General features: G+C 61.4%; 6 protein-coding genes across 6 annotated transcripts; 4 read left to right on the forward strand and 2 right to left on the reverse strand.

Moving 5' to 3' along the window:
• Positions 1-738: 738 nt before the first annotated feature.
• PLICBS_004274 (beta-mannosidase B) lies at positions 739-3,367 on the forward strand (the record flags this gene model as incomplete). Its single annotated transcript, XM_018327003.2, has 2 exons — positions 739-1,248; positions 1,307-3,367. 2 exons carry the CDS (start codon positions 739-741, stop codon positions 3,365-3,367), a joined length of 2,571 nt encoding a protein of 856 aa, XP_018174465.2.
• A 336-nt stretch (positions 3,368-3,703) lies between these two features.
• Positions 3,704-5,324, reverse strand: PLICBS_004275 (uncharacterized protein; the record flags this gene model as incomplete). Its single annotated transcript, XM_018327002.2, has 4 exons — positions 3,704-3,766; positions 3,867-4,478; positions 4,573-5,160; positions 5,220-5,324. The coding sequence occupies 4 exons, from the start codon at positions 5,322-5,324 to the stop codon at positions 3,704-3,706; spliced, it is 1,368 nt and encodes a 455-aa protein (XP_018174464.2).
• Positions 5,325-9,876: 4,552 nt separating this feature from the next.
• Positions 9,877-11,205, forward strand: PLICBS_004276 (uncharacterized protein; the record flags this gene model as incomplete). Its single annotated transcript, XM_018327000.2, has 2 exons — positions 9,877-10,200; positions 10,267-11,205. 2 exons carry the CDS (start codon positions 9,877-9,879, stop codon positions 11,203-11,205), a joined length of 1,263 nt encoding a protein of 420 aa, XP_018174462.1.
• Positions 11,206-13,296: 2,091 nt separating this feature from the next.
• Positions 13,297-15,691, forward strand: PLICBS_004277 (NAD-dependent malic enzyme, mitochondrial; the record flags this gene model as incomplete). The annotated part of the gene is made up of 5 exons (XM_018326999.2): positions 13,297-13,629; positions 13,745-13,937; positions 14,077-14,373; positions 14,519-14,762; positions 14,875-15,691. The coding sequence occupies 5 exons, from the start codon at positions 13,297-13,299 to the stop codon at positions 15,689-15,691; spliced, it is 1,884 nt and encodes a 627-aa protein (XP_018174461.2).
• A 214-nt stretch (positions 15,692-15,905) lies between these two features.
• Positions 15,906-17,518, reverse strand: PLICBS_004278 (uncharacterized protein; the record flags this gene model as incomplete). Its single annotated transcript, XM_018326998.2, has 2 exons — positions 15,906-16,864; positions 16,936-17,518. 2 exons carry the CDS (start codon positions 17,516-17,518, stop codon positions 15,906-15,908), a joined length of 1,542 nt encoding a protein of 513 aa, XP_018174460.1.
• Positions 17,519-19,732: 2,214 nt separating this feature from the next.
• PLICBS_004279 (uncharacterized protein) lies at positions 19,733-23,660 on the forward strand (the record flags this gene model as incomplete). The annotated part of the gene is made up of 2 exons (XM_018326997.2): positions 19,733-23,258; positions 23,320-23,660. 2 exons carry the CDS (start codon positions 19,733-19,735, stop codon positions 23,658-23,660), a joined length of 3,867 nt encoding a protein of 1,288 aa, XP_018174459.2.
• Between the last annotated feature and the right edge of the window lie 1,241 nt (positions 23,661-24,901).

Raw genomic sequence — 24,901 nt, forward strand, 5'->3', positions numbered from 1 at the left:
CAACGTAGCATCTTTTTCTTTCTTTTCTTTGTTGTTCCAGAGAGAATGGATATATTAATGCCGAACAGACCCGTCCATGCGTGCCTGGATGAGACGATGCGCTGATCAGATCACGGGCGGCGCGGCGAGATGATGGCGAGGGTTCGCCTCCAACACGCGACCCGTCGGCCACTCCAGGGGGCGTAGGAGTCCACTGTGAGAGTCCACTGTCGTGGCGCCTGTCACAGTTGGAGCCCGCCTGGGCAGCCCAGGCACCTCACCACAGCGGGCGCGACGAGGCGCTGCGGAGCTGCATGTAACCGTGCCAGTGGAGACCCCGCCCTCCCCCACAGTGGGACGGCATCAGGGTGATGCCACGGCCAGCGACGTGCGCGGGGTGCGCCGTAGTGGTTCCACCCGCCGGCATCATGAATCCCCGTTTGCGCCGGCCCGCATCCCCGAGAGCTGCGTCCTCACTCTCGGTCTCCGGGCCATTCTTGGCCGCGAATTTTATCTCGTAACGCGAGCCATCTGGTATATGTACGGGCGTGCGCGGTCTTTCTCTTTGCTTTCTCGCCTCGTCTCGTCCTCAACCTTGTGCTCCTCCCCGTCTCACCCCAAGTCCTTCCCTGGTGCCCCTCACCTCCCCCGACTCCCCACATCATCATCACGTCTCACTGAACCCGTCTCCCCCAAGCTCCAATAAACCAATCCTTCGAACCAGCAGTGGTGGCGGCAAGCACCCAGACACCGGCCACCATGCGGAGCGTCATCCCCATCAACCAGAACTGGCACTTCAAGCAGGCGGACAAGCCCGACGACGCATACCTCCCCGTCGCGCAGTTCCCGACCAACGTCCACCTTGACCTCCTGCACCACAAGCTCATCCCCGATCCGTTCCCGGGCAAGAATGAGCTCGACGTGCAATGGGTCGGCGAGACGGTCTGGGTCTACCGGACCGCCTTTCCCACGCCTGAGAAGCTCCACGGGGCCGCCAAAGTGGTGCTGGCGTTTGACGGGCTCGATACCTTTGCCACGGTCAAGCTGAACGGCAAGACCATCCTGGAGACGGACAACATGTTCATCCCGGAGAGGGTGGACGTCACGCAACATCTGGTAGACGGTGGCAAGGACAACGAGCTCGTCATCGAGTTTGACGCGGCGTACTTTCGCGGGTGGAAGCTTGTGGATGAGCATCCCGAGCACAGATGGGGGTGCTGGAATGGCGACAACTCGCGGCTGCCGGTGCGGAAAGCACAATACCACTGGGTATGTGACTCTCATTTGACCATCACGGCTGCTCAGAACGCTGACCAGAGGATTCTAGGGCTGGGACTGGGGCCCGGTGCTCATGACATGCGGCCCTTGGAGGCCCATCAACCTCGAGATCTACGAGTCTCGCCTCACGGATCTCTACGTCGACGTCGACGTTGACAGCTCTCTCAAGAGCGCCAAGGTCGTCGCTCACGCGTCCACCGAGGGCAAGGCCGCTTCAGTCCGCTTCGACATCTCCCTCGGGGACAAGAGCGTGGCGTCAGAGACGGTCGACGTCGCCGACCACGACGCCGTCGCGACCTTCAAGGTTCAGAACCCAGAGCTGTGGTACCCGATCCGCTACGGCCAGCAGCCGCTGTACACCATCAAAGCCACCCTCCTCGATGGCCACGCCGAGGCCGACAGTGTTGCCAAGAGGATCGGCCTGCGCCGCGCCGAGCTCGTCCAGCGCCCGCTCGACGGCCAGCCCGGCACGTCCTTCTTCTTCCGCATCAACAACGTGCCCGTCTTCTGCGGCGGCAGCGACTGGATCCCCGCCGACAACTTCCTCCCGCGCATAACCCCGGAGCGGTATCGCGACTGGGTGCGCCTCGTCGCCGAGGGCAACCAGTTCATGATCCGCGTCTGGGGCGGCGGCATCTACGAGGACCAGGCCTTCTACGACGCCTGCGACGAGATGGGCATCCTCGTCTGGCAGGACTTTATGTTTGGCTGCGGCAACTACCCCGCGTACCCCGAGATCCTCGAATCCATCGACCGCGAGGCCAGGGTGAACGTCAAGATGCTGCGACACCACCCGTGTCTCGTCATCTGGGCTGGAAACAACGAGGACTACCAGTTCGCCGAACAGGAGGGGTTGAAGTACGACCCCAGCGACATGAACCCTGACAACTGGCTCAAGACCGACTTCCCCGCTCGTTACATCTACGAGAAGCTCCTCCCAGACGTCTGCAAGGATCTCATCCCCGACACGTACTACCACCCGGGCAGCCCCTGGGGCGGCAATCACACAACCGACCCCACGGCCGGCGACATTCACCAGTGGAACGTGTGGCACGGCTCGCAGGAAAAGTATCAGAACTTCGACAAGCTCGTCGGGCGCTTCGTGTCCGAGTTCGGCATGGAGGCCTTCCCGTCCATCAAGACCATCGACGAGGGCTTCCTTGCGGGCGGCAAGTCAGACCCGGACCGCTACCCGCAGTCGTCGACGGTCGACTTCCACAACAAGGCGGCGGGCCACGAGCGGCGCCTGGCGCTGTACCTCGTGGAGAACATGCGGTACGCGCCGGACCCGATCGAGCACTTTGTGTACTGCACGCAGCTCATGCAGGCCGAGTGCCTGTCGTCGGCGTACCGGCTGTGGAAGCGCGAGTGGCGCGGCCCCGGCAAGGAGTACTGCGGCGGCGCGCTCGTCTGGCAGACCAACGACTGCTGGCCCGTGACGTCGTGGTCCATCTGCGACTACTACCTGCGGCCCAAGCACGCCTACCACACGGTGAAGCGCGAGATGGCGCCCCTCTCCATCGGCATGACGCGAAGGGAGCACACGCGCGACACCGGCGCCGCCCACTCGCGCGTGAGCGTCGAGCGCGAGGTGCGCATCGAGATCTGGGGCTCGAACCTCTCCCTCGACGACCTGACGGCCGACTGCGTCGTCAAGGCCTGGGACGTGGAGACGGGCGAGGAGACGTTCTCCAAGACGGTGTCAGCGGCGCAACTCCTGCCCGCGAACCAGTCCACCGAGGTGGCCGCCCTGCCAGTACCCGTGGGTAACGCGTCCCGCAAGGGGCTCGAGGACCGCACCGTCGTGGCCGCGTACCTGTACCGCGACGGCGAGCAGCTCGCGCGCTACGTCAACTGGCCCGAGCCGCTCAAGTACCTCCACCTGCAGAAGCCGCGGCAGCTGCGCGTGGGCCTGAGCGACGACGGCCGCAGCGTGCGCATCAGCGCCGAGGTGCCCGTCAAGGGCCTGGCGGTGGAGTGCGACGACGACGGCGTGCGCTTCGACGACAACCTGGTGGACGTGGTGCCGGGGGAGACGGTGAGCATCGGGGTCAGCGGCGCGAGCAGGGAGACGGTCTTTACGACGCAGTACCTGGGCATGATGTCTTGAAGCATTGGATTCGCGCGAGTCTGCGCCGAATCGTTATGATAGATCAGGAAATTCCCAAGTTTTGTAAAAGGTAGCACATGATGACCATTGACCACTTTAACGACCCATGTTGCCCCAAAGTGCTCGGCCGATACGCCAACACCATGCTGCATCGTAAACTGGAGCGTGACAGAAATAGCTCAACGACAGGCCAGGACAAAAATACCAGTTGCCTCAAATACAAGGCTGTGGCTGTAGCGACGGAGGACGGCCATGCAGACCAGGACCACACACATGTACATTGAACCCAGCAAGATCACTCAAAGCCAGCAGCCCCCTCCTTTTGCACTCGTAAGTTTACTCCTCCCAGTCCGTCTTGTTGTACAGCGTCGTAAAGTCAAACTCGATGCTGCTGACCTTCTGTCGGAGCCCGTTAGCGCACCGAGTCAAACAAACAACACCTCACAACTCCATCACCCAGAGAAAGCAAGAACAGGGGGGGCAGAGTAATAAGACGCACCAGCAAAAACTCCTTGGTCCTGTCCCCATCCCCCTCCATGGCCTTGAGCAGCCCCAGAAACGGATCCGTCTCCAGCGCCGTATCCGCATCCGTCTTGGAAATGCGGTTCATATTCTTGCGCGACCGCCTGTCAATAAAGTCCACAAACTTCTGCCTCCGCACGCGCGCATACGCATCGAGGATCTCGTCGCCCGCCTTCCCCTCGTACACGCCCGCCAGGCAGTCCGCCAGGCCAGACACGTCCAGCACGGCGGCCATGCAGCCGTAGCCGCCAAAGGGGTTGCACACGTGCGCGGCGTCGCCGGCGAGGAAGACGCGCCCCACGCGCATCGCGTCCACGCACCGGTTGTGGATGCGGAAACGGTTCGTCTGCGTCACCTTGTACTGCGACGGGTCGGGGTGGCCCGGCAGCAGCTTCTTGAAGGCCAAGGCCCGGCGTCGTAGGTGCTCCTCGTCGGAGAGGTCGGTCGCCGAGTCGCCGTAGGTGACGCGCCAGAGGGGGCCGTCAGCGTTGCTGCCCTTGCCGCGCTTGGCGATGAGGCCCCAGAACTCGGGGTCGATCATGTAGTTGCCGCCCTCCCAGCCGTGCTCCTCGAAGCCCTTGTAGTACACCTAGAAGGTTTGTCTTTAGCGACCACTACGCCCGCCATGCCTTGTTTCGTTGCCGGGGAGGGAGAGACGGGGTCTGGGTCTGCCTGGCACGTACGTTCTGGACAAGCAACTGGCTCGCAAAGGTCTCTCCTGGCCAGTTTCTTTGGAATAGGCAGTGGCGGACTGTGCTCTTGCCGCCATCACAGCCAACAAGGTAGTCGGCGTGGAACCTGACCGTAGTCGTCGGCTTCTCCATCTCCTCCGGCGCATCAACCTCAACCGTCGCCCACGCGCCGGTGTCATTCTGCCCAACATCGACCACCTTGTGGTTAAACAAAACAGTGACATGCTCGGCATACTTCTCCGTGCAGTGGCGCAGCATGATTTCGAGAATCTGGCTGAGCGGCAGGACGGTCATGCGGTCCTCCTCGTCGGCGACGACGGAGAGGTCGATGCCGGCGAGGCGCTCGCCTGTGCGGACGCTACGCCAGCATATGTAGGGGAAGCTGGTGATGCTGCGGGCGCGGATGTCGTCGAGGAGGCCGGCGCGGCGGAAGACGCGCGTGGCGGGCACGCCGTACTGCGTCGCGCGCAGGCGCTCGTCTGGCCGGTCCCAGGCCTCGAGGACGGTGGAGTGGATGCCGCTCTGTGCGAGGAGAATGGCGAGGAGTAGGCCCGCGGGGCCGGCGCCTATGATTAACACCTGGTGTTGGGGTGAGCGTGGGATGGAAGTGAAGGCGGCCAGAGGGACGAGGGGGTTACCTTGTGGAACGGCTTCTCGCCGTTGTGGCGGGCTGATCCGCGGCTTGTGGCTTCGGAGCTGTCATCTCCATGTATGCCATTTGTGAATGTGTGTGAATCAGCCATGTCGAGGCAAGAGCTGAGATGTGAGAGACGAGAAAGGGAATGCGTGCGGGCTCAGATGCAGCCAGTGGCAGCGGGGTGCGACGATGCAATGGTCAATGTTGTGTCTCGCGAACCAAACCACTTCTTTATAAACGTCAAATGTTGGACAACGTCAAAGATCGGACAACGTCAACGCGGACTGTTCGGCATCGATATGTCTGACGTCCGCGATATGGCATGCCGAGTGCCGATAATGAGCAGCGCAAGGTCGCGAGCAGCTGACCTTTGGCTTATATCTGACAGGTTGCCTGTTGCCCCCTCGCGCCGGCTGTCGCCCGAGGTTACATGTATGCACGCGCGCGTCAGGACTCAAGACACGGTGCTGCAACCCCCGCAGTCATCCAGCATGTCTCGATGAACGGTGGACCAATCAATTAAGGCCTTTTTCGCCGGACTTTTTGGACGCGAGCATATGTTTGCGATCAGAGTCCAGCTCGGTGCCAGTAGACGTAGCGAGGGGCGCGGCCTCGATGGCTTTGATCAATTGTGTGTTAGCGGACGAGGAGCGTTGTCACGAGCCATCCGGGTTCTTCACGCCAGACACCACGGGGGACAGAAGTACAGACATACCTTGAGAGATGCGTGTCAAGCACCGCTGCTGATGCGTCATGTGAGAGCCCGAACCCGGATGTTCCGCTAGACGCCAGTGTTGTGTTGCTGACCAGTCGACTGGAGTGAGACAGAAGTTAGAACTGTGGGTGTGAGCAACTCGTGTCGAGCACGCCCAGCGACTCGGAAATAGGTCTCCCGCTCCGAACATGCGTTTAGTCTCAGAAGCCGACATATGCACCCAGCCGAGGGCTTCAAACAATATTGCAATTTCTCGGCAATCGTGTCTTTCGTTTTTCCGTCTCCTTGGCCTTCCTCCTTGCGCCACTCAGTGAAGCCACGCCAGCAACCTCAAAGATCTCCTTGACCCCTTCGCCGGTAAGGCTGGAACACTCAATGTGATACAGCGCTCCTATCCGCCGAGCCATCCTCTCGCCTGATTCTTTAGTAACATAAGCTTCCCCGGGCTGCCGCCGCCGGGGGTGGGTTGGCGCTGAAACGGGGTTGTCCCGGAGGTCCTTCTTCAAGCCGGCCAAGATGACTGGCACGTCAGGAAGGCAGTAGTCGATTTCTGGAACCCACTATGTTTTTGTAAGCCCTCGTTAGACACGACCATCAATGTTGGCACGAACTGTGTGCAGAGGTCTGGGGGCTGCCTACCCGCTCCTCGGCCCAGTCGAAGCTGTCGGGGCTGTCTATGGCATAGGCGAGGACGACCACACTTGCATATGGATATCTCAGAACTTCGAGCCGATTGCATTCATTGACGCCTGCCGTGTCCCACAGCCTCATGCTGATGTGGGTTTCCTTTCCGTCCTTGTCACGTATGGTGCGCTCGTACGCGCCCGGGCTCACTTCATAAGCTTGCTTCTATGCGCAGTCAGAGATAGAGCAGACAGCGGTGCAGGTCTGCGCCCTCGCGGAAATGAAGTAATACTTTTGGAGGATATTCGCCGTGGAGAGCAGTCAAGAGTAAGGACGTCTTGCCCACGCGGTCTGGGCCGACAATGACGAGTTTATGCATGACCTCCCCCGAGGTACGTCCTTTGAGTATTGACATGACGGCGATGAAAGTGCGAAAAGACCGGCAGGATAGGACAGACGATTAAATTGATTAGGATGACGGCGAACCGCTGGTCGTCCCGCCGCAGCTCCATTTGTGCCAAGTTGCAGATTTAATGTCGGGTGTCGCTGCTGCCTGGTCGGGCGAACTGTTGACCCGCATCGTCGGCGGACCGTCCAGTGTGTTCAATGTTCGGAAAGATGCGAAACTGCATGTGGATCACGAACAAGGAGAAGGACGCGACTCATTTTGCACGCCTTTGGTAGCATATGGAGCTGCAGGGCTGCACGCACCTGATATGAGCCGTGGGGGAGCCCGCGCAGTCGCTGAGTACATACTGGTCCGAAACATCATTCGAAGCTGCTAGTTGCCGGGACCCCCTGTGCTTGCTCAATGTAATATTTTGGTACTCGTACGATGTGCCAAAGAGCAGGTGAGACTCCAGAGTTTGTTGTGTAACATGCGCTGTACTCGGTTCGATGTCGCATCCCTCGCACTCTTGTGTTCGCACGTATAAGTGCCAAGAAGTGAGGGAACGAATCCAGGACGGTCCCCCCTTTCAGGCTTCCTCAAAACATATGCTTGACTACATTTCGGGCGTTTCTCCAAGCGAGGATTTTCTGCTCTCATTCTGTCGGGCTTCATGTTGTGCTACAGGAACATATTCCAGACCGAAATGGGCTGGGCAAGGTAATAAGGCTTAGCAGGGCATGGCAGGGCATGGCAGGGCGGGGCGTTAATACGGTGTGTAACCCGTTGACGGTGCATCTTTGAATTGGCAGTGCCACATAATAAGACTGCACCGGAACATTGCACCAAGCAAGCAAGCTGGAGGAGGCTCCTTCCTGGCGCAGTTCCGCGTGCTCTTGCCAGAGCCATGTCCACTGGGTCCGGTGGTCCACCACTGAATTCGGGCCAAAAGCCACAACCACCACACGTCTGTGATTCTTCCATTCCCACTTCTCGACCGTGGTCCAGTTCGCCGTGGTCCGCTGTCCATTCGGATATCCCGCCGCCAAGTCCGAGCGGCATGCACCATGGCAGACAGCCTGCCTGGAGGCTTTCTTCACTACCTGGCACCCTCCGATCGTCATACTGGAAGTAATATAAGGTCCCAGCGCATTGGCCCCGACCCGATCCCCGAGACAGCAAACCCAAGCCGCACCGCAACGCATGTCTACAGCTCACGTTGCGCAACACCGTAAAGAGATAAGAGCTTCGGATGGCGACACGGCCGACCTGTGCCCCGGCCACGTAGCACGGGTCCGACGCGCACCGGTGCTGCCAAGGTAGGCTATGCCATTTCCCCGACGAAAGGAAGCCTGTCCGTGGTGCAATGCAGGGTTCACCGACTGCCCCGGACAGCCTTTGGGCTCCATGGATACTTGGCTTGCCTCACCGCTGCGGTATTACGGGAAACACCACAATCGGCAGAATCGCAGGCCCTTGCACTGTCGGCCAACGGCCTCGTCATCTCATTCGGCCCTCCACCATCCGCCCATGCCGCGTGCCAGCCACTCTGGTTGATCCAAGTGACAGACAGGTCGTTTCTCTCGCCGTCTGACGAACTGAAACCGCATCTCGCTTTCCGTTCAGATCCGCGGTTCTGCAACTCTTCGACAACGACACGGGCCGCATGGAAGAAGGGACAGCTAACCGAAATGGCGTGCTTGATGCGGGTTCACCTTCTCGCCTTTGCAAATGGTCGTCGTACCGTGCAGTACTAGGTGGACAGGCGACATCAAGGCAACGCGAGTTGAAGGGCGCCCTGTTGGGTTGGCCATTTCCGCCCGAGTATACACCGAATGTCCCGTCAAAGCAGCTTACGAACGACTCTTTCAAGGTGTCTTGTCTGACGCACTCTCCGTTACTCTCGGTCAATTCCCCTGGGGACCGCATCTTCATGCACGCACGGGTCTTCGTTGAGCAGTTTAACGGCTCCAACGCGGCAGCCACGGCGACACGTGGAGCACGCACCGGCCGAACGTGATCCTCCCGGTGCCGAGTCGATGCCCGGGCCTGCACATCAGTTTCACGGCGAGCTTGCAGCCACCGGCCAGTTCCGCGCATCCGCAGGGCTTATCGGAGTTCACTATAGAAGCACGCCTCGAGATTGCTACTCACACTCTGCTTGTCATGTCGTGCGGCACGGCCCTAATTAGCGTTCCTGTGTGTGCCTCACACGTGCAACCTGTACCCCAGACTTGGGCTGCGGCACGGCTATGGCAGTGCTTCTGGACCATCCGGAACCTCTCCGGTTTGCACAGAAGTGAGTGCTTGACGTTACGCTGCATGCGAAAGCCGAAACGATCCTGCCGACAGATGAGTGCACCTCGGTACTAGCCATGCAGGAGGCTGCCGGTAGTAGTGCTGTGGCGTTCCCACAATGTCGACCGCGGCGAGAAGCGGAAACACTCATGTCCAAGGCCTCGCATTGGCCTTCCTCGTGTCCCAAGGCAGGCTTGTCGCGTTCTGCTTGGGCATCGCCAATGACGTTCTTCGGCATGGGCCAGGATGGCGGGACCATCGGGTGCTGACGATCAGCCAGTGCGACCTCCACCAATGCTCCGGACGTCTATCACACTCGGTCTTGTCGTTTTAGATTGAGCTCTCGACATCCTCTATCCTTCCTCGCATACAGGGCCAAAGCGATGATCCGACGACAGCGCATGTGTGTGTGTGTGGCAGGCGCACGACGCTAGGGCTAGTCCAAGCTCTGAACCAGACAGGCTCCCAGCCGCGTGGGCATTATCCGCTCAAGTCGTACGGCCAGAAAAGGCAGTATCTGCTCGAGAAATCGAGTATAAGAAGGCAGCCCGTGCCAAGGCTCCAATCGTCCTGTTGTTCGTGTCCCATCCCATCCTACACCTCTCAACTTAACGCAGAAAGCGACGAGTGGAAATGGTCAACTTCAAGAGTTTCGCCGTTGCGGCGCTGCTTTCGCAGGCGCTTGCGGCCCCCATGATTCCCGAGGCCGACGCCGTCGAGATCGAGGAAGTTGAGCTTATGCAGTCCATTGAGAACAAGTACATCGTGACGCTGAAGTCAGGTGTCGAAACCAGTGAGCTCGACGAGCACATCAGCTGGGTCAACCACGTCCAGAAGCGCGGTCTGAATGACCAGTACAAGGGCGTCGAGAAGACTTACACCGGAAACTACGATTTCAACGCCTACACGGGCCATTTTGACGATGCCACTGTCGCAGAGATCCGCAAGAGCCCGGATGTAAGTCCACACGCCTGATTCCGAGGCCCGAGTCTTGGTCACGGCACTGACATTAAGTCACGACAGGTTGCCTCCGTCGAGGAGGACAAGATCTGGTCCCTGGAGTTTACCGAGTCCCATAACAGCGAGACTGAGGCTGTCGGGGCGTTCAGTACGCAGCACAGCGCGACTTGGGGCCTTGGCTCCATCTCTCACCGCTCGCCCGGCTCGTCCGAGTACATCCACCAGCCCGATGCCGGCAAGGGCCTGTACGCCTATATCATCGACACGGGCATCCGCGCGACGCACTCGGAGTTTGAGGGCCGCGCCTCAGCCATCTACAGCGCGTTCAAGGACGAGACGACGGACACGTATGGTCACGGCACCCACGTCGCGGGCACCATTGGCGGCAAGACTTACGGCGTCGCCAAGAAGGTGCAGCTGCTGGCCGTCAAGGTCTTCAAGGGCCGCTCGTCGACGACTTCGACCATCCTGGACGGCTTCAACTTTGCCGCCAACGACATCATCTCCAAGGGCCGCAACACCAAGTCCGTCATCAACATGTCGCTCGGCGGCGGCGTCTCGGACGCCTTCAACCGCGCCGTCGACTCGGCCGCTAAGCTGGGCATCCTGTCCGTCGCCGCCGGCGGTAACACCAACACCGACGCCAGCCTGCGGTCCCCAGCCTCGGCGCCCAGTGCCCTCACCGTCGGTGCGGTTGACGCGGACTGGCGCATCGCCAGCTACTCTAACTGGGGCAAGGTCGTCAAGGTGTTTGCCCCCGGCAGCCGCGTCAAGTCTGCCTGGTACACTGGCGACAAGGACACCAGCGTCATCTCGGGAACGTCCATGGCCACACCCCACGTCGTGGGCCTTGCGCTTCACGTCATGTCGGTTGACGGAATCACGGGTCCCGAGGCCGTAATCAAGCGCATCACCGAGACGGCCACCAAGGACAAGGTCAAGGGAGACCTCCACGGGTCGGCGAACCTCGTTGCCAACAACAACAACAACGTCCAGAAGTAGGTCTTTGGCATGGACGCGGTCGGCTACAGAACTGTGCCCAGGCTGCTTCTAGGGGAAGCAGGGCCACGATGGCACGGTGTCCACGTTCACCGTGAGCTCGTCGCTGGTTGCACTATAGATGGTTTCATATTTAAGCCGCAGGGCTATCTGTACAAAATAGACATATAGACAACTAGACCAATACATGAGAAATCGGCAACGCATTGTACACGATCTCCCAGCAATAGCAAACCTTGGTCGGAAGACTGCTTTCTGTGTGGGGTCTGGGTGAGAGACGGGCGTCATGCTACAGGACCTCGTCTGCTTCCGTGTGATAACTACACGTGGGGTCCCAGGAGCACGGGCTCGCGCGCGAGGACCGCTCCATGGCACCGAAACACCCGATGACGTGGATGGCTCCGAGTTTGGACCGCGAGCACGTCAATCTTTGGGGGACTCGTTCTCAACGTGGCTGGGCACCAGATGCCTTTTCGATGTGGCCGATTAACTTATACATTGCCTATGCTGTGCTTCGGTGCGTGACGGTGCTGCGCCTAGATGAGAGGCTAGCTGTTACATTCTCCTGGCACAAACTTATGTAGTGATGTATAGGTTACGGCACAGTACGGTCCCGCAAGTGCTTGGTTGCCTTGGTAGAAGCAGCTGCTTCATTTCTCACAGAGGTATGGCGCAACAGATGCTGGAGAAGCGCAGGCCATTATTTCAGTAATCTCTTCCCGCTTGGATCGGCTCCTATGAAGGTCACAACCTGGAGTGGCCATTGCTTGAGACAGTTAAAGAAATCGGGGACTAAGGTCGTACGGGTCAGAGCAGCGGTGGGCTGTGACGCAAATCCAGTCAGCACCGGGAGCTAGGTTTGGAGTCGGGGCAATTTGTGGTTCAACCATGCAGCGATTGCCTTGAACGCAGTTGCAGCTTTGGATCCCGTGTAATTGGTGCATGCCAGGTTGCAGCATGAGTTTAGAGGCGGATGACTTACATGACACTCGATTGGGATACAGGGTGGGTGATGGAAGCGAGCGGTTCGGGGCTGCCCCACCAGTAACAATGCAGCAAACGGGCCCCAATATTTTCTCGTCGAGCACACTGGGATTTTTCCTCCTCCCACACTCAACAAGCATCACCCGTCGGCATCACCGTTGCTGCTCTGCGACGGCGCCGCGCAGCCTCGATCCAGGCACCGCACCGCACCGTGCCGCACCGTTTGCGATGGAAGTCCATCCCGCCGCGCAGCAGTACCGGCGGCAGCCCACGCCGGCCGACTGACAAAACTGACTGACGGGCGCAGCAGCGTAGAGCAACGACACGACAAAATAGCTTCGAGAACCTACCTCCTACCTACGCACCGGTAGAGTATGATGTTCATGCCCACAGCAGCACGCTCCGCCAGCCACTCGCCGACCATCCCCCACGAGTCTTCCTCCGGAAGGCCCCTCCCGGGCGACGCGTCTTGCGCTGCCCGACGAGGGGAGGCTGATTGCAGGAGGAGAGACGGCCCCTTCCCTTGCGGATTGGACGTCTTGGAAAGTGCTGCGAGATCGGAATATATTGGACCGTCATAGTCCGCGCCCGTCTTGAGATGCCCCCTTCCCCCCCTTCTCGGCCTCTCGGCCCTGCAGGGAGGGCGGGGGGCTTCTTACCTACACGGGCGCGGCTCCTTGAGTGCCGACATTTTACTGTGACTGTTTTGAATCTTCTTTCCGGTCGGCAGGGGCCTGTTCCCTGCAGGGTGCGTCTGTGTGGCGGAGGAACGCGTGGGTGAGGAAAGATGGGTGGGTGGGATGGGTGGACGGAGAGCGGTGGATGGTGCCGGTGCGGGTCAGCCGGTTTGGAGTTAAGCTCTGCGGATGCATCGGTGGTGTGCCGAAGGGCGATAACATAACGTCACACGTCACTTCTGCGTTGCGCCCTCATCCACTCCACGCATAGCTAGCCAGCCGGGTCACCGCCATGGCCGCCGCCCATCATCCCCGTCCATTGCGCTCGTTTCCTTATCTAGGGCATCCTGCCACTCCGTTTAATGCAATAGAGCTTCAAGCCGCTTGACCCTGCCCGTTGCACGTACCTCGCCCCCCTCCCGTGTGAACCGCAATGGCATCAGACGGCGATGCCAACACCAGGAGCTCCGGCTCCGGCTCCGGCACCAGGTTCGGCCACCTGCCGCTCAGCACGACGGGCCCGCTCGACTGCGCGCTCTCGGGCACGGCGCTGCTCAACGACCCCTTCTTCAACAAGGGCTCTGCGTTTCCCCTCGAGGAGCGCCGCGCCTTTGGCCTGCACGGCCTGCTCCCCGGGAGCGCCGCGCAGACGCTCGAGACGCAGGCCCGGCGCGCGCGCGAGCAGTACGCCTCGCGGCCGGATGACCTGGCCAAGAACACGTTCCTGACGTCGATGAAGGAGCAGAATGCGGTGCTGTACTACAAGGTCAGTCGCTTGGTTCCAGTGTCGCTGCCGCCGCTGCTGTCACGTCAAGACTGTGTATGTGTAAAGCAGGGCGTTCTTGCTGACGGTTAGTCTGCGCATCGCGTGTGTCATATAGCTCCTCCAGGACAACATCAAGGACATGTTCAGCGTCGTGTACACGCCCACCGAGGGCGACGCCATACAAAACTACTCGAGGCTCTTCCGCCGGCCCGAGGGGTGCTTCCTCAGCGTCAACGACAAGGAGCGCGTGCGGGCGAATCTCGCGCAGTGGGGGAACCCCGAGGACATCGACTACATTGTCGTCACCGGTCCGTCCCTCCTCCCCTGCACCTCTGGGAAGTATATATATATATGATGGTAGAAAAAGATGGGGACAACGGGAGAGAGAAGGGGGGTGAGGGGAAGTGGATAGAGGAAAGAGAGAGGAAGCTGATGTACGCTCGGCAGACGGCGAAGAGATCCTCGGCATCGGCGACCAGGGCGTCGGCGGCATCCTCATCTCCGTCGCCAAGCTCGTCCTCGCCACGCTCTGCGCCGGCGTCCACCCCAACCGCTGCCTCCCCGTCGTGCTCGACTGCGGCACCGACAACCCGGCCCTGCTCGACGACGACCTGTACCTGGGCCTGCGCGAGCGGCGCGTCCGCGGCGCCCGCTACGACGCCTTTGTCGACGAGTTTGTCGCCGCCGCCCGCGCCCTGTACCCGCGCGCGTATATACACTTTGAGGACTTTGGCCTCGGCAACGGTGAGCAAGCAACCAGCGCGCAGCAGCAGCGCGCGCTGAACCAACCCCCCCTCCGCCCCCCAAAACCCAAAATTGATGATGATGATGATGATGATTCATGTGCAAAGTTCTCGGCTGACCGTTGGTGGTGGCCGCGGGGACGTAGCTCGGCGGCTGCTCGACACATACCGCCCACGCATGGCGTGCTTCAACGACGACGTCCAGGGAACGGGGTGCGTGACGCTCGCGGCTATCATGGCGGGCTTGCGCGTGTCGGGGCAGACGCTCGCGGATGTGCGCATGGTGGTCTTTGGCGCGGGGAGCGCGGGCGTGGGCATCGCGGACCAGGTGCGCGACGCCATCGCCACCGAGGGCGGTATCAGCCACGACAAGGCCGCCGAGCAGATATGGTACGTACAGTACAGTCTCCCTTCCTTCTTCCCTCTGCCCGCCTTGCTCGCTCCCGTCTTTTTCAAGTCGTTGCCATCCCGCTGACCAGGAGACCTCGTCCGTCTACTCCAGGCTCATCGACAAGCCCGGCCTCGTCACCACCAACACGGACCCGTCCCCCGCGCAGCGCCTCTACGCCAAGGACGCCTCCTCCTGGACCGGCCGCGACGTCTCCCTCCTCGGCATCGTGCAGGCCGTGCGCCCCAACGTCCTCATCGGCACGTCGACCGTCCCGGGCGCCTTCACCGAGGAGATTGTGCGTGCCATGGCCGCGCACTGCCCGCGCCCCATCATCCTCCCGCTCTCCAACCCCACGCGCCTCCACGAGGCCAAGCCCGCCGACCTGCTCGCCTGGACGCGCGGCAAGGCCCTCGTCGCGACGGGCTCGCCCTTTCCGCCCGTGACGGGGCCCTGGGGCATCACAAGCACGAGCGACGGCAACGACGATGAGGGGCAGGGAGGACACGACGTGACGGTCGAGGTCGCCGAGTGCAACAACTCCGTCGTCTTCCCGGGCATCGGGCTGGGCTGCATCCTCTCGCGCGCCAGCCGCCTCACCGACCGGATGCTCGTCGCCGCGGTGCGCGCCGTCGCCGACATGAGCCCCGCGAGGGACGACGCCACGGCGCCGCTCCTGCCGGACGTGCGGGAGGTGCGCGCCGTGAGCGTGCGCGTCGCCTGCGGCGTCATCCGCGCGGCCGTGGAGGAGGGCCTGGCGACGGAGCAGGGCATCCCGCGCGACGACGCGGACCTGGAGGAATGGGTGCGCGAGCAGATGTGGGAGCCGCGGTACCGGCCCCTGAGGAGGGTGGGCATGGAGGGCGCGACGCGCGCGGCGAGGGGCGAGCTGCGCAAGGCGGGCACCGTTGACAGGGCGGGCGAGCTGTGATGTTGAGAGTTTCAACGATGCCATGATTGATTAGTTGCCAGATGCACCGTATTTCTGGCTCGCGGTGCTAGAATATTCAACGCATGTGGTATTGACTTGTTCCTGAAGCGACGTACATAGACCCATAGTCCCGGACATTAAAAGACATGGCGAGCCTCTTTCCCCCTTCTGCGCAGTAAGACAAACCGCCGTGCAAGTTAACAAGAGGAGAGTATCAAAGGATGCCTGCCCGCGCCGCCTCGCCGGCGTTCTCCTGCACCAGCTCCTCGACTCGCTTCTTGCCCCTGCCGAGGCCACCTTCGCCCACGCCCATCCTCCGGGCAACGTAGCGCTGGGCCACGATACCCACCGAGAGGTTCAGCGTCTCCTCGATCCACTCGGCCACCCATTCCCTGGGGTCCACGCCACCGTCGTCGAGAATCTCCTTGATCTCGTCCGGGATTCCGCTTTCAAACGCGTCGGCGCCCTCGTCGGCTGAGCGGGGTGTCATGGGCGTCGGCGCGTCGAGCCATCGGATCCATTTGGCGGGCACGCTCTGGCTGATGGTGGAGAACTCGATCTCGTGCACGGGGTCGAGCACAAACACGGCGAAGCAGACCTGCTCGTCCTCTTCCTCCTGCTCCTTGACCGTAGACGACTCCTTCTCCTTCTCGGCCGATGCGGTGCGCGCAAAGAGCGTCTTATCGCCATCGACGTTGATGGCTTGGACGGCCAGGAACAGGTCCGAGGTTCGAACAGGGTTGCTCTCGCTCAGATTCTCGGTGGCTCGGATCTTGGCCTGCTCCAGTCCGCCGCTGGCAGCAAAGTATTCCGTCGCGTAGGATTCGGCACCTGCGCGGCACAGCTTGCTCCCTTCGACCATGCCCTTGACGAGCCCTAGCTCGCGGGGAGAGTCGGTCTGCCTCCACCAGGGACCATCGCGCCAGCCAGCGGCGCCGTCGTTGGAACGCCGGGAGCTGCTCTCGTGGCCGCGCTGAACGACGAGGAGGTCGCCGCCCTCAACCTGCGACATAACCCGAGAGAAGACTCCGTAGATGAGGGGATCGAGCGACGGATAGCCGACAAAGTCGTGCGTGATGTGGATGAGGAGGCGCTCGTGGGAGCTGATGGGCGGGGCAAGAGTGTGGAGGATGTTGGTAAAGGTCGGAAGGGCACGGCTGCGAAGCTCGTCGCCTGGCATCACACCGTGTTAGTTGTGGGGGCTCGTCTGCTGCTGGTGGTACACAACTCCGGGGAACGCATACCGTAGTTTCTCAGGGCACCGACGTCGATGCCACGCAGGCCCTTGACCTGGTCGGCCCATTTCTTGGCCTCCTCGTTCTGCTGAATCTCCTTGACGGCCGCCTCGGCCTGCTTCATGGCAGCCGAGGCCGTAGACAGGATGCCACCCCACCAGCCGCCGCCAGCGGCTTGCTGCTGTTGCTGGACCTGCTCGACGGGGCCTTTCTTTTCGGCCTCGTGCAGCTCGGAGCTCGTGGCGCTGGGGGTGAAGCTGGCCCTCAGGCTGCGATTGCTGTCGGTGGACTTTCGGCTGCCTCCCGGGGCCGGCTTGTCGTCGGCGGCCGGGGGCGTGGCGGCAGGGCGTCTGAAGCCGCCCTCCTTGAGGCGGGGTGTGTGCGGGCGTGACGCGGTCTGCTCCGAGGCGAGCTGGGACTCGAGGTCGGCGAGGATGTCGTCATCACCGCCGGTCTTTGCCTTGGCGGGTTTGGAGGACTTGGGGTTGGTCGTGGGCTTCTTGGCCTTGGCGTCGTCGCCGATGCCAGAGAACAGCTCGTCGAGGTTGTCGTCGGCGGCCGAGGCGCCGGGCTTGGTCTTCTTGGAAGCCATGTTTAACGAGGGAGACTGGGGCGGACGGGGCTCTCAGCGAGGGTTGTCGAGAGTTGCGACGCTAAATGAAGGGGTGGCACGAGATGTTGGTCTGACGCTGGAAGACACGAGGTTGAAGTAGACGTGCGGGACGGGATGATGGCATCCCATGGGATGGAGTCGCAGGTCGGTTCCGTCTTGGGAGCTCCAGCCATTGCTGTTGCTGTCCCCGCCGCGGGCGCTGATTGGCTGCGGGAGGGAGCTACGTATCCGGAGCCTTGTTGCTGGGTGGCCCCACTCTCTCCAGGGGGTTGCGGGCGACGGGCGAGCAAGGTCAGGGTGCCGGGTGGACCTCTGGCCACTGCAAAGTGCGCTGGAAGTGAAAGTCACGGGCCAGGCTGGAAGCCGCGGGCTGAGGTGCCCGTATTAGGACCGCAACGAGACGTCACCCGCTCGCTGCGTCTGGTGCCCGGAGGCATCTGGGCGCCGGTTCTGCCACCGCGGGGGCGGCAAGAATCCATTGGAGGTGATGCCACCGCAAGGAACTGCGATGTAGTGGCCGCAAGAGTTGAAAGTACACGATGACACCGAGTGCCTGGACACTTAGGTAGGGAGCCCACACGGGGTTCGCGATGCGGCGACGATGTAATAATGCGAGATGAGCATCCACTGCAAACCCACGGCTGTGGCTGCCTTGCCCACGGCCATCCCTCCCCTCTCGCAAACATGTTTGCCACGGCATCAGCCAGCCATCAGGAGATCATCTCATCAACTGGAAGAGGTGCTGGCTCTGCACCCAGACGACGGCCGCCGAGCTGCGTCTCGTGCTCAAACGGCCCGCCGGACCACTCGCTGGTCCCAGGAAGGTTTAGCGCTCCCGCGGCCTCGCGCACCTGAGTGGCCAGCAGCGCACGAAAGGGCTTTTGCCAGCGGCGGAACCCCGGACTGGCAGCCCACTGCAGGCCAGGAGGAAGGAGCCAGGGAGGAGCCAAATGCAAGTACATACAAGGCCGCCGTTCGGTGCCCAGCCTCGAAACCTTGCGCGCGGGAGGGGGATTCGCGGATGAAGCGCCTGGCGTATGCATCGGTAGGAAAGTACGCATCTAAAGTAGCTGTTCCTGCTCACGGCGTGCGCCAGCCCGTGATAGAGTGTCGACGGCGGCGGTGCCCGCCCTGGTGGTGGCCGTTGCGCGATGGAGGGTTCAAGGCTGCGCTGCGAGCGCGTGTCAGGGCCCGGCGAGTGACTTGCGTCGGGGCATTCTGCCAGGGAGAGTGACTTGCGTCTTGTATACCGGAGCCGGTCGACTGCGCAAGGAGCCCGTCGCCAGCACCGCGTAGGAGTCGCGCATCGCCGCGCCCACGCGTCTTTCAACGGCTGAAAAAGTAAGAGCGTCATAGTATATGCATTTTTCAACAAGCCGCCGACCGTAAATCCCGTTGATGCGAGGTTGCGGGCCCCGCTGCCGGTCCTCTTGAGTCGTCCCGTCATTCCCAGGACGCCTGGGCACGCATGACACGCACAAGTATCCGGTACGTACCGGTCGGGCCAGGCCCAGGTACCGCCTCTCCAGAGGCTGGCCTTGGCCCCAAGCGCAGCCCAGCACCAGCATTTTACAGTGGCCACACACGCCCGCGGGTCGCCCGTCCGCGCCGCCGCCGCCGCCGCCAGCCTTGGCTCGCTGGCTTATTCGAGCCACCACGACACCTCGAGAAAATCGGCCGCCAGGAGAGCGAGCGAGTTCATCCAAACGGCTGCGCAACCCATTCCCTCGCCATTCTCTTCTTGATACCCCCCGCCCCCCTTCTTCGCCCGCCGCTGCGTCGCTGCATCAGCATCAGACAGGACTGGCTCTATCCGCCGGCGCCCGCCTGCTTGCTTGCTTGCCCGCTGCTCCGCTGGCCGCCGCCCCGTCTGGTGGTTTGTTTGGAGCCTGCTTTACCTTGCCTTATTCTCAAACTCTACCTCCCTCTCGCGCTCACACACACCCACACACGTCCACACAAACATCCTCACCCTCATCACACCAACGCCCCGGCCCTGCTCGCCTCTGCGCGCCTCGCCCTCATCGTCCGCATCGTCTCGGGCTTCCTGGGCATCCTCCGATTGCCCTTTTACTTGACCCTCCGCGTGGCCGGCGTCCCTGTGTCTGCTGACACCACCCGCCGCCGCTTCTGATTTTCTTACACGCTTCGCCTCCCGCCGCTGCATCTCGCGCGCTGCCCCGGTTCACCACCATGGACCGCGCTCGCCGGGCTGCAGTGAACAATCGCCGGAAGCCTCTCGGGGCCTCTTCTTCGCCTCAGTCAAATCCAGAGGACCCCATTGAGCACCTGCAGTCGCCTGTGGCGAGCCCCGTCATGGCCTCGGCCAACCATCCCCAAACCTCCTCCACCACACCGCACACGGCTCCCTCGAGCCGCCGCGGCAGCAAGGCCTCGCAGAGCTTTTCCTTTGCTACCCCTGCTCCCGCCTGGCCTGCCGGCCAGAAGAAGCGCTCCAAGGCCGCTGACGGCGGCTTCGCTGGCTTTGCCGACGAGAACCACAGCGACGACAGCCCGCAAAAGGGCGGCCACAGCCTGCGTAAGCGGGCTCGCGTCGACTACACCTTTGAGCACGTCGACGACGACCTGCTCCAGGGAGTCTCTGCTTCAGGCCGCAGAAGACGCCGCACCGACGTCATGGATGAGCCCGAAGACTTTTACGACCCCAGCCGCGTGTCGGCCTCCAAGAAGCGCGGCGCCTCTCTCGGCGCCGATGTCACCGCCGCGCCAACGCCCACCATCATCCGCCGCAACCCGGCTCGCAAGAGCTCCGAGGTCCAGGCCTACAAGGACGACGAAAACGTCAAGGACACCATCGAGGTCGGTGTCTCCTTCTCCGACATGGACGACTCGGACCCTCGCCGCGCCAGTGACTCCACCGCCGAGCACTCGCCCGATGATGCTCTTATGGCCGCCTCTCAAATTGCGGATGAAAGCGCCATCCTGGACTCTCCTGTAGAGTTTTCCAGCTCATCCTTTCCGGTCCTTGATCCCGAAGTCCAAGGCGCGCCCGTCGTCGATGATCAGCTCATCGACCCCTCCCTTCAGCCGGCAACCACCCCATCCGACTCCATCCAAAAGCAGGACTTTGCAGTCACGCAGGAGCCAGCGGAACCTGAGCGTCCCACTGAAGCACAGGACGCCGTTGATTCTGTTCAGCCCACAGCGGATGGAGATATCACCATCCCAGATGCTCCTCCATTGACAGAGTCGGCCGACGTCAAGGATAGTCCCTCCGACGACGAGGAGCCATCTCTGCAGCTGTTGAAGGAGAACAAGTCTGTCGACACCATTGAAAAGAGTGTCGCGGATGATGGCCTGGCCATCTCCAATGCCAGCGCCCCGGATATTTCGGCGCCCAAGGACGAGCCTCCCACCACCGAGGCTTCAGAGTCCATCTCAGATATCGCGCCCGTGACCGACCAGGACACGCAGACCACTGCACGTGCTCCTTCTGACAAGGCCGAAAACGGCTCGGCCGATGCCATCATTGATGGCCATACAGAGACCCAAGAGTCTCTTGCACCTCCCACCATCACCATTTCCGACACTACCACTCAGACTACCACAAATCTCGCCGACTCTACTGAAGATGCCAAGGAGGAGGCCACCGCCCTCGGTTCAGACGCACAGCACACCCCGACAAAGAGCATCGAGGTACCTCAGCCTGATCTTTCCGGATTCGCCCACGCCGACATGGCGGAGATTCCAATTTACTCAGCCGACAGGCTCCAGGACCTCGTCAAGGGTCGATATGCCAAGCTGAGCCCCTACGTTGACGGCGCGCGCCAGTCCTATCCTAGCAAGTCCAACGTCACCTATGAGGCCGAGTTGGAAGAACGCTTGGCCGAGGTCAAGGCTGCCAAGGAGAAGAAGGAGGCAACTGAGAACGCTACCGAGACCAAGGATGCTGAGAAGCCCTCCGATTCCAAGAATGCAGAAGGCCAGGACTTGGATGAAAAGGCCATCGAGGCCCAAGACGCCGACGAGAATGATGGCGACGACAAGGATGGCGATGACTTGGAGGCCGATGACCGTGCCTCCGACGATGATGACGCCGATGACAATGACGAGGGGGACAACGTGGACTCCAACGAGAACGGCGACGCCGATGACGTTGGCGACGTGCCCATGACTGAGACTGTGACGCCAGCGCCTGCCGACACGCCCAAGAAGCGGTCTCTGGTCGCCCTGTCTCTCGAGCCGAGCAAGCCGAATGAGCTCATCCCGCTCCCGCCAACCACAGACGGCACGGTGCCGACAAAGATGGTCAAGCCCGAGGATGCTCCTAAGCTGAAGCACAATACCTTTAGCTTCACCAAGATCCAGGACAAGGAGTTCTACATTGATGCTCTCAAAGACTACGAGTCAATGTCGACGCAGGAGCTCTACGACGTCTTGCAAGTCGTCAACCTGGCCCTGTGCGACTGGCAACGCGAGTACTTTGAGCAAGGAGACATTGTCCTGAACGAAGAGAATGCCATCAACCAGGAGATTGAGGACGCCAAGTTCCTCAAGAAGATGCGCATGAATCCCGACAAGGACATCGAGGGCTCGTGGCCGAGCGTGAAGCAAAAGGGCAACAACTTCAAGGGCCGCAGAAAGCGATACGAGGACCTCAATCCCAACTACGAACTGCCTGAGGACAAGCTGGCCGTTGCCGTCTACGGCAAAGAGCCTCGTGCGGACCCCAATATGATTGTTCCCGCCGACCCCAGTCAGAAGGAGGGCGTTGTCACCCGTTCTCGAGCCTCTAGGACCACGGTTACGAGCGGCGCTGGCAGATCCAACCCTCAGGAGGTTCTTCCCGCCAAGCGCAGACGCAGAGCAGCCGCCAACATTGACTACACACCTCAAGACACCAGCCGCAGTGCCACGCCTGCGCTTCTTCCGCGGATTGTGGGCCGCAAGCGCAAGGCCGCCATGGTGGACGAGGCGGGCAACGCCGAGACGACGCCTGAGGTGGAGGAAGAGCCAGAGCCCAAGCCCAAGCGTCGCCGCCGTACCAAGGCCCAGATGGCCGCCGACGCCGAAGCTGCTGCTGCCGCTGCTGCAGCCGCCGCCGCCGCGGCTCCAACACCCGAGCCCGCGAGCGCCGACAAGTCTGCAAGCAGACCCGGCCGCAAGCGCGCCCCGAAGCGAGCGATCGACCAGGAGCTGGCTTCTTTTACCAATTCCGTCGAGGACGACGAGGACGCGCCGAAGCAGAAGCGCAAGATGCTCACCCTCAAGATCCCCAAGGTCAAGAACTCGAGCGAGCCCTCTTCCGAGATTACCGACAACGGCGAGTCTCGCCCGTCTACTGCTTCGTCCGAGTCGACCTCGCACACTGCCGACTCGTCGTATTCCTTCCGGCCCAAGCGCCAGAAGCGGTTCCGCGATGAGCCAGACGACGCCGAGCCCGTCACCCCGGCTCCCCCCAAGAAGCGCGGCAAGAGAGCGCAGGCCACCAACGACAAGGACGGCCGCGTTCCCGACTCGGCGACTGCCACCCCCGAGGTTGCCACCCAGCCCGCTTCCGGCCGCAAGCTGCCCAAGATCAAGGTGGTTCACAAGGCCGCCACTGACGCTCAGAACGGCACACCTGCCGCCACGCAGCACGCAGCTGCTGCACCTAGTACTCCCGTCCCTGCTGGCACCACGGCCGATGGAGGAGATTCGCGGCCCAAGGACTACGACAAGATGACCAAGTCGGAGAAGATGTCTGCGTCCATGAAGAGTAAGTTCCATAGCTCAACACGCCTCATTTATCGTCCGCATATACTAACATGTTATTCCAGGTCGATGGGCGAACGGCAACATGGCTGGGGCCGTCGAGAAGCGCAAGGCCACCCTTGCTGCGAAAAAGCTCGCTCAGGCCGCTGCCGACTCCAAGGTCGGCATCATCGCTCCTAAGCCCAAGGGCAAGGCCGTTAAGAAGGAGGCCGCTGCCGCCGCCGCCCAGCAGCACCACCAGCAGTCACCCCATCCCGCTCAGCATCAGCAGCAGCAGCACCAGATGCACCAGGCTCCCCCCGTGCCTCAGCAGCACACCTTCCAGCAGCATCACCCCCAGCCTTCCACGACGACGGAGTTTATCCACCACGGTATGCCCGGAATGGGCTACCACTATCCACACTAATCGGACTTTGCGTGACGGACACATCGCGCCAAATAGTCCGCCTGATTATATTGCCATCGAGGACCGCGACTTATTAGTCCTCTCTGGCTCAGCAGCGCGAAACATACGCCGCATGCAACGAGCTACCCTGCTCGCTGCGCTTCCTACCTAGCATATGGCTGATCTGCGAGGGTCACCAACACATCTCGAACTCAAGGGGATCTTTGTCTGCGTCAAGTTCTACTACACTTGGCCATTTGCAAACTATTGTTCTCTCGTCTTTTTCCCCTCCATCCTGGCATATGGGCGTCCGCGCGCGCATCACAAATTCGTGTTTTCACGACAAAAAACTCTGCATCCACACACCCGCGATGAGGCTTTTGTCTTTTTTTGCGCATAATCGGTTTCGGCTTCTTGTCCCTTTTTTTTCACTTTTCCTGCTTTCTTTTTTCCTGCATCCGGGTGTGCGCTATCCGGGCACACACGAACAACATGTCCAAGGAGGGGAGGGGGTTGGAGGTGAATTGTTACTGGCGGTCATCCTTCCATCCACCGTTCGTCCCTTTTCTTGTGGGTGGTGCTGGCTGTGGTGCTGGGTCCCCCCCGTTGGCGGACGGGACGGACGGGACTGGGACTATGTACTAGGCCGGGTTTGCTGGAGGGAGGCGGCGCACGCACGCACGCACACGATGAAACCTGGCCGGGGAAGGGGAAAGGGAAAGGAAGGGGGTAACGGGAGGAAACATGTACAAAAGCAGCTTCTCGTCTTGTGATGATGTATTAGAGCGCGTGAATGCAGAGGGCCCCGGCGGCGATGCCTGGGGACGTTGCACACATGAGATTTGTTTGCGTCGCGTGGATGTGAAGGGTGATGAAGGGTCTCGGTGATGTACTCCAGCCGTAGGAGGGGCCATGTATCGAAGCGCGAATGCAGAGGGGCTACTCGGCCCTGCCTGAGGACGTTGCGCACACACACGATCTACTTCTGTTGCTGAGGGGGGAAAGGTGGTGATGGGTCTCGACGTGGAAACATACGTCCAGGGGTAGAGCAGGGCGACGACCTGCCTGTGGTATGGATGTGACGTTGCGGACTCCGTCCCGCCACGGCGTTCGCCAAGTCACGCCCCTTCGGGTCACGTCACAGATGGCACCAGCCCCGAGTATGTTTTGGTTTTTTGTTGCTTGTCCATGATGCGATACCTGGTATGAATCATCCTTTACACGCCGCAACCGAAATGCAGAAGCCCTGCCAATCCAGCGTT

This window comes from Purpureocillium lilacinum (assembly GCF_023168085.1).
Source record: "Purpureocillium lilacinum CBS 284.36 DNA, scaffold_3, whole genome shotgun sequence".
Taxonomy (NCBI): domain Eukaryota; kingdom Fungi; phylum Ascomycota; class Sordariomycetes; order Hypocreales; family Ophiocordycipitaceae; genus Purpureocillium; species Purpureocillium lilacinum.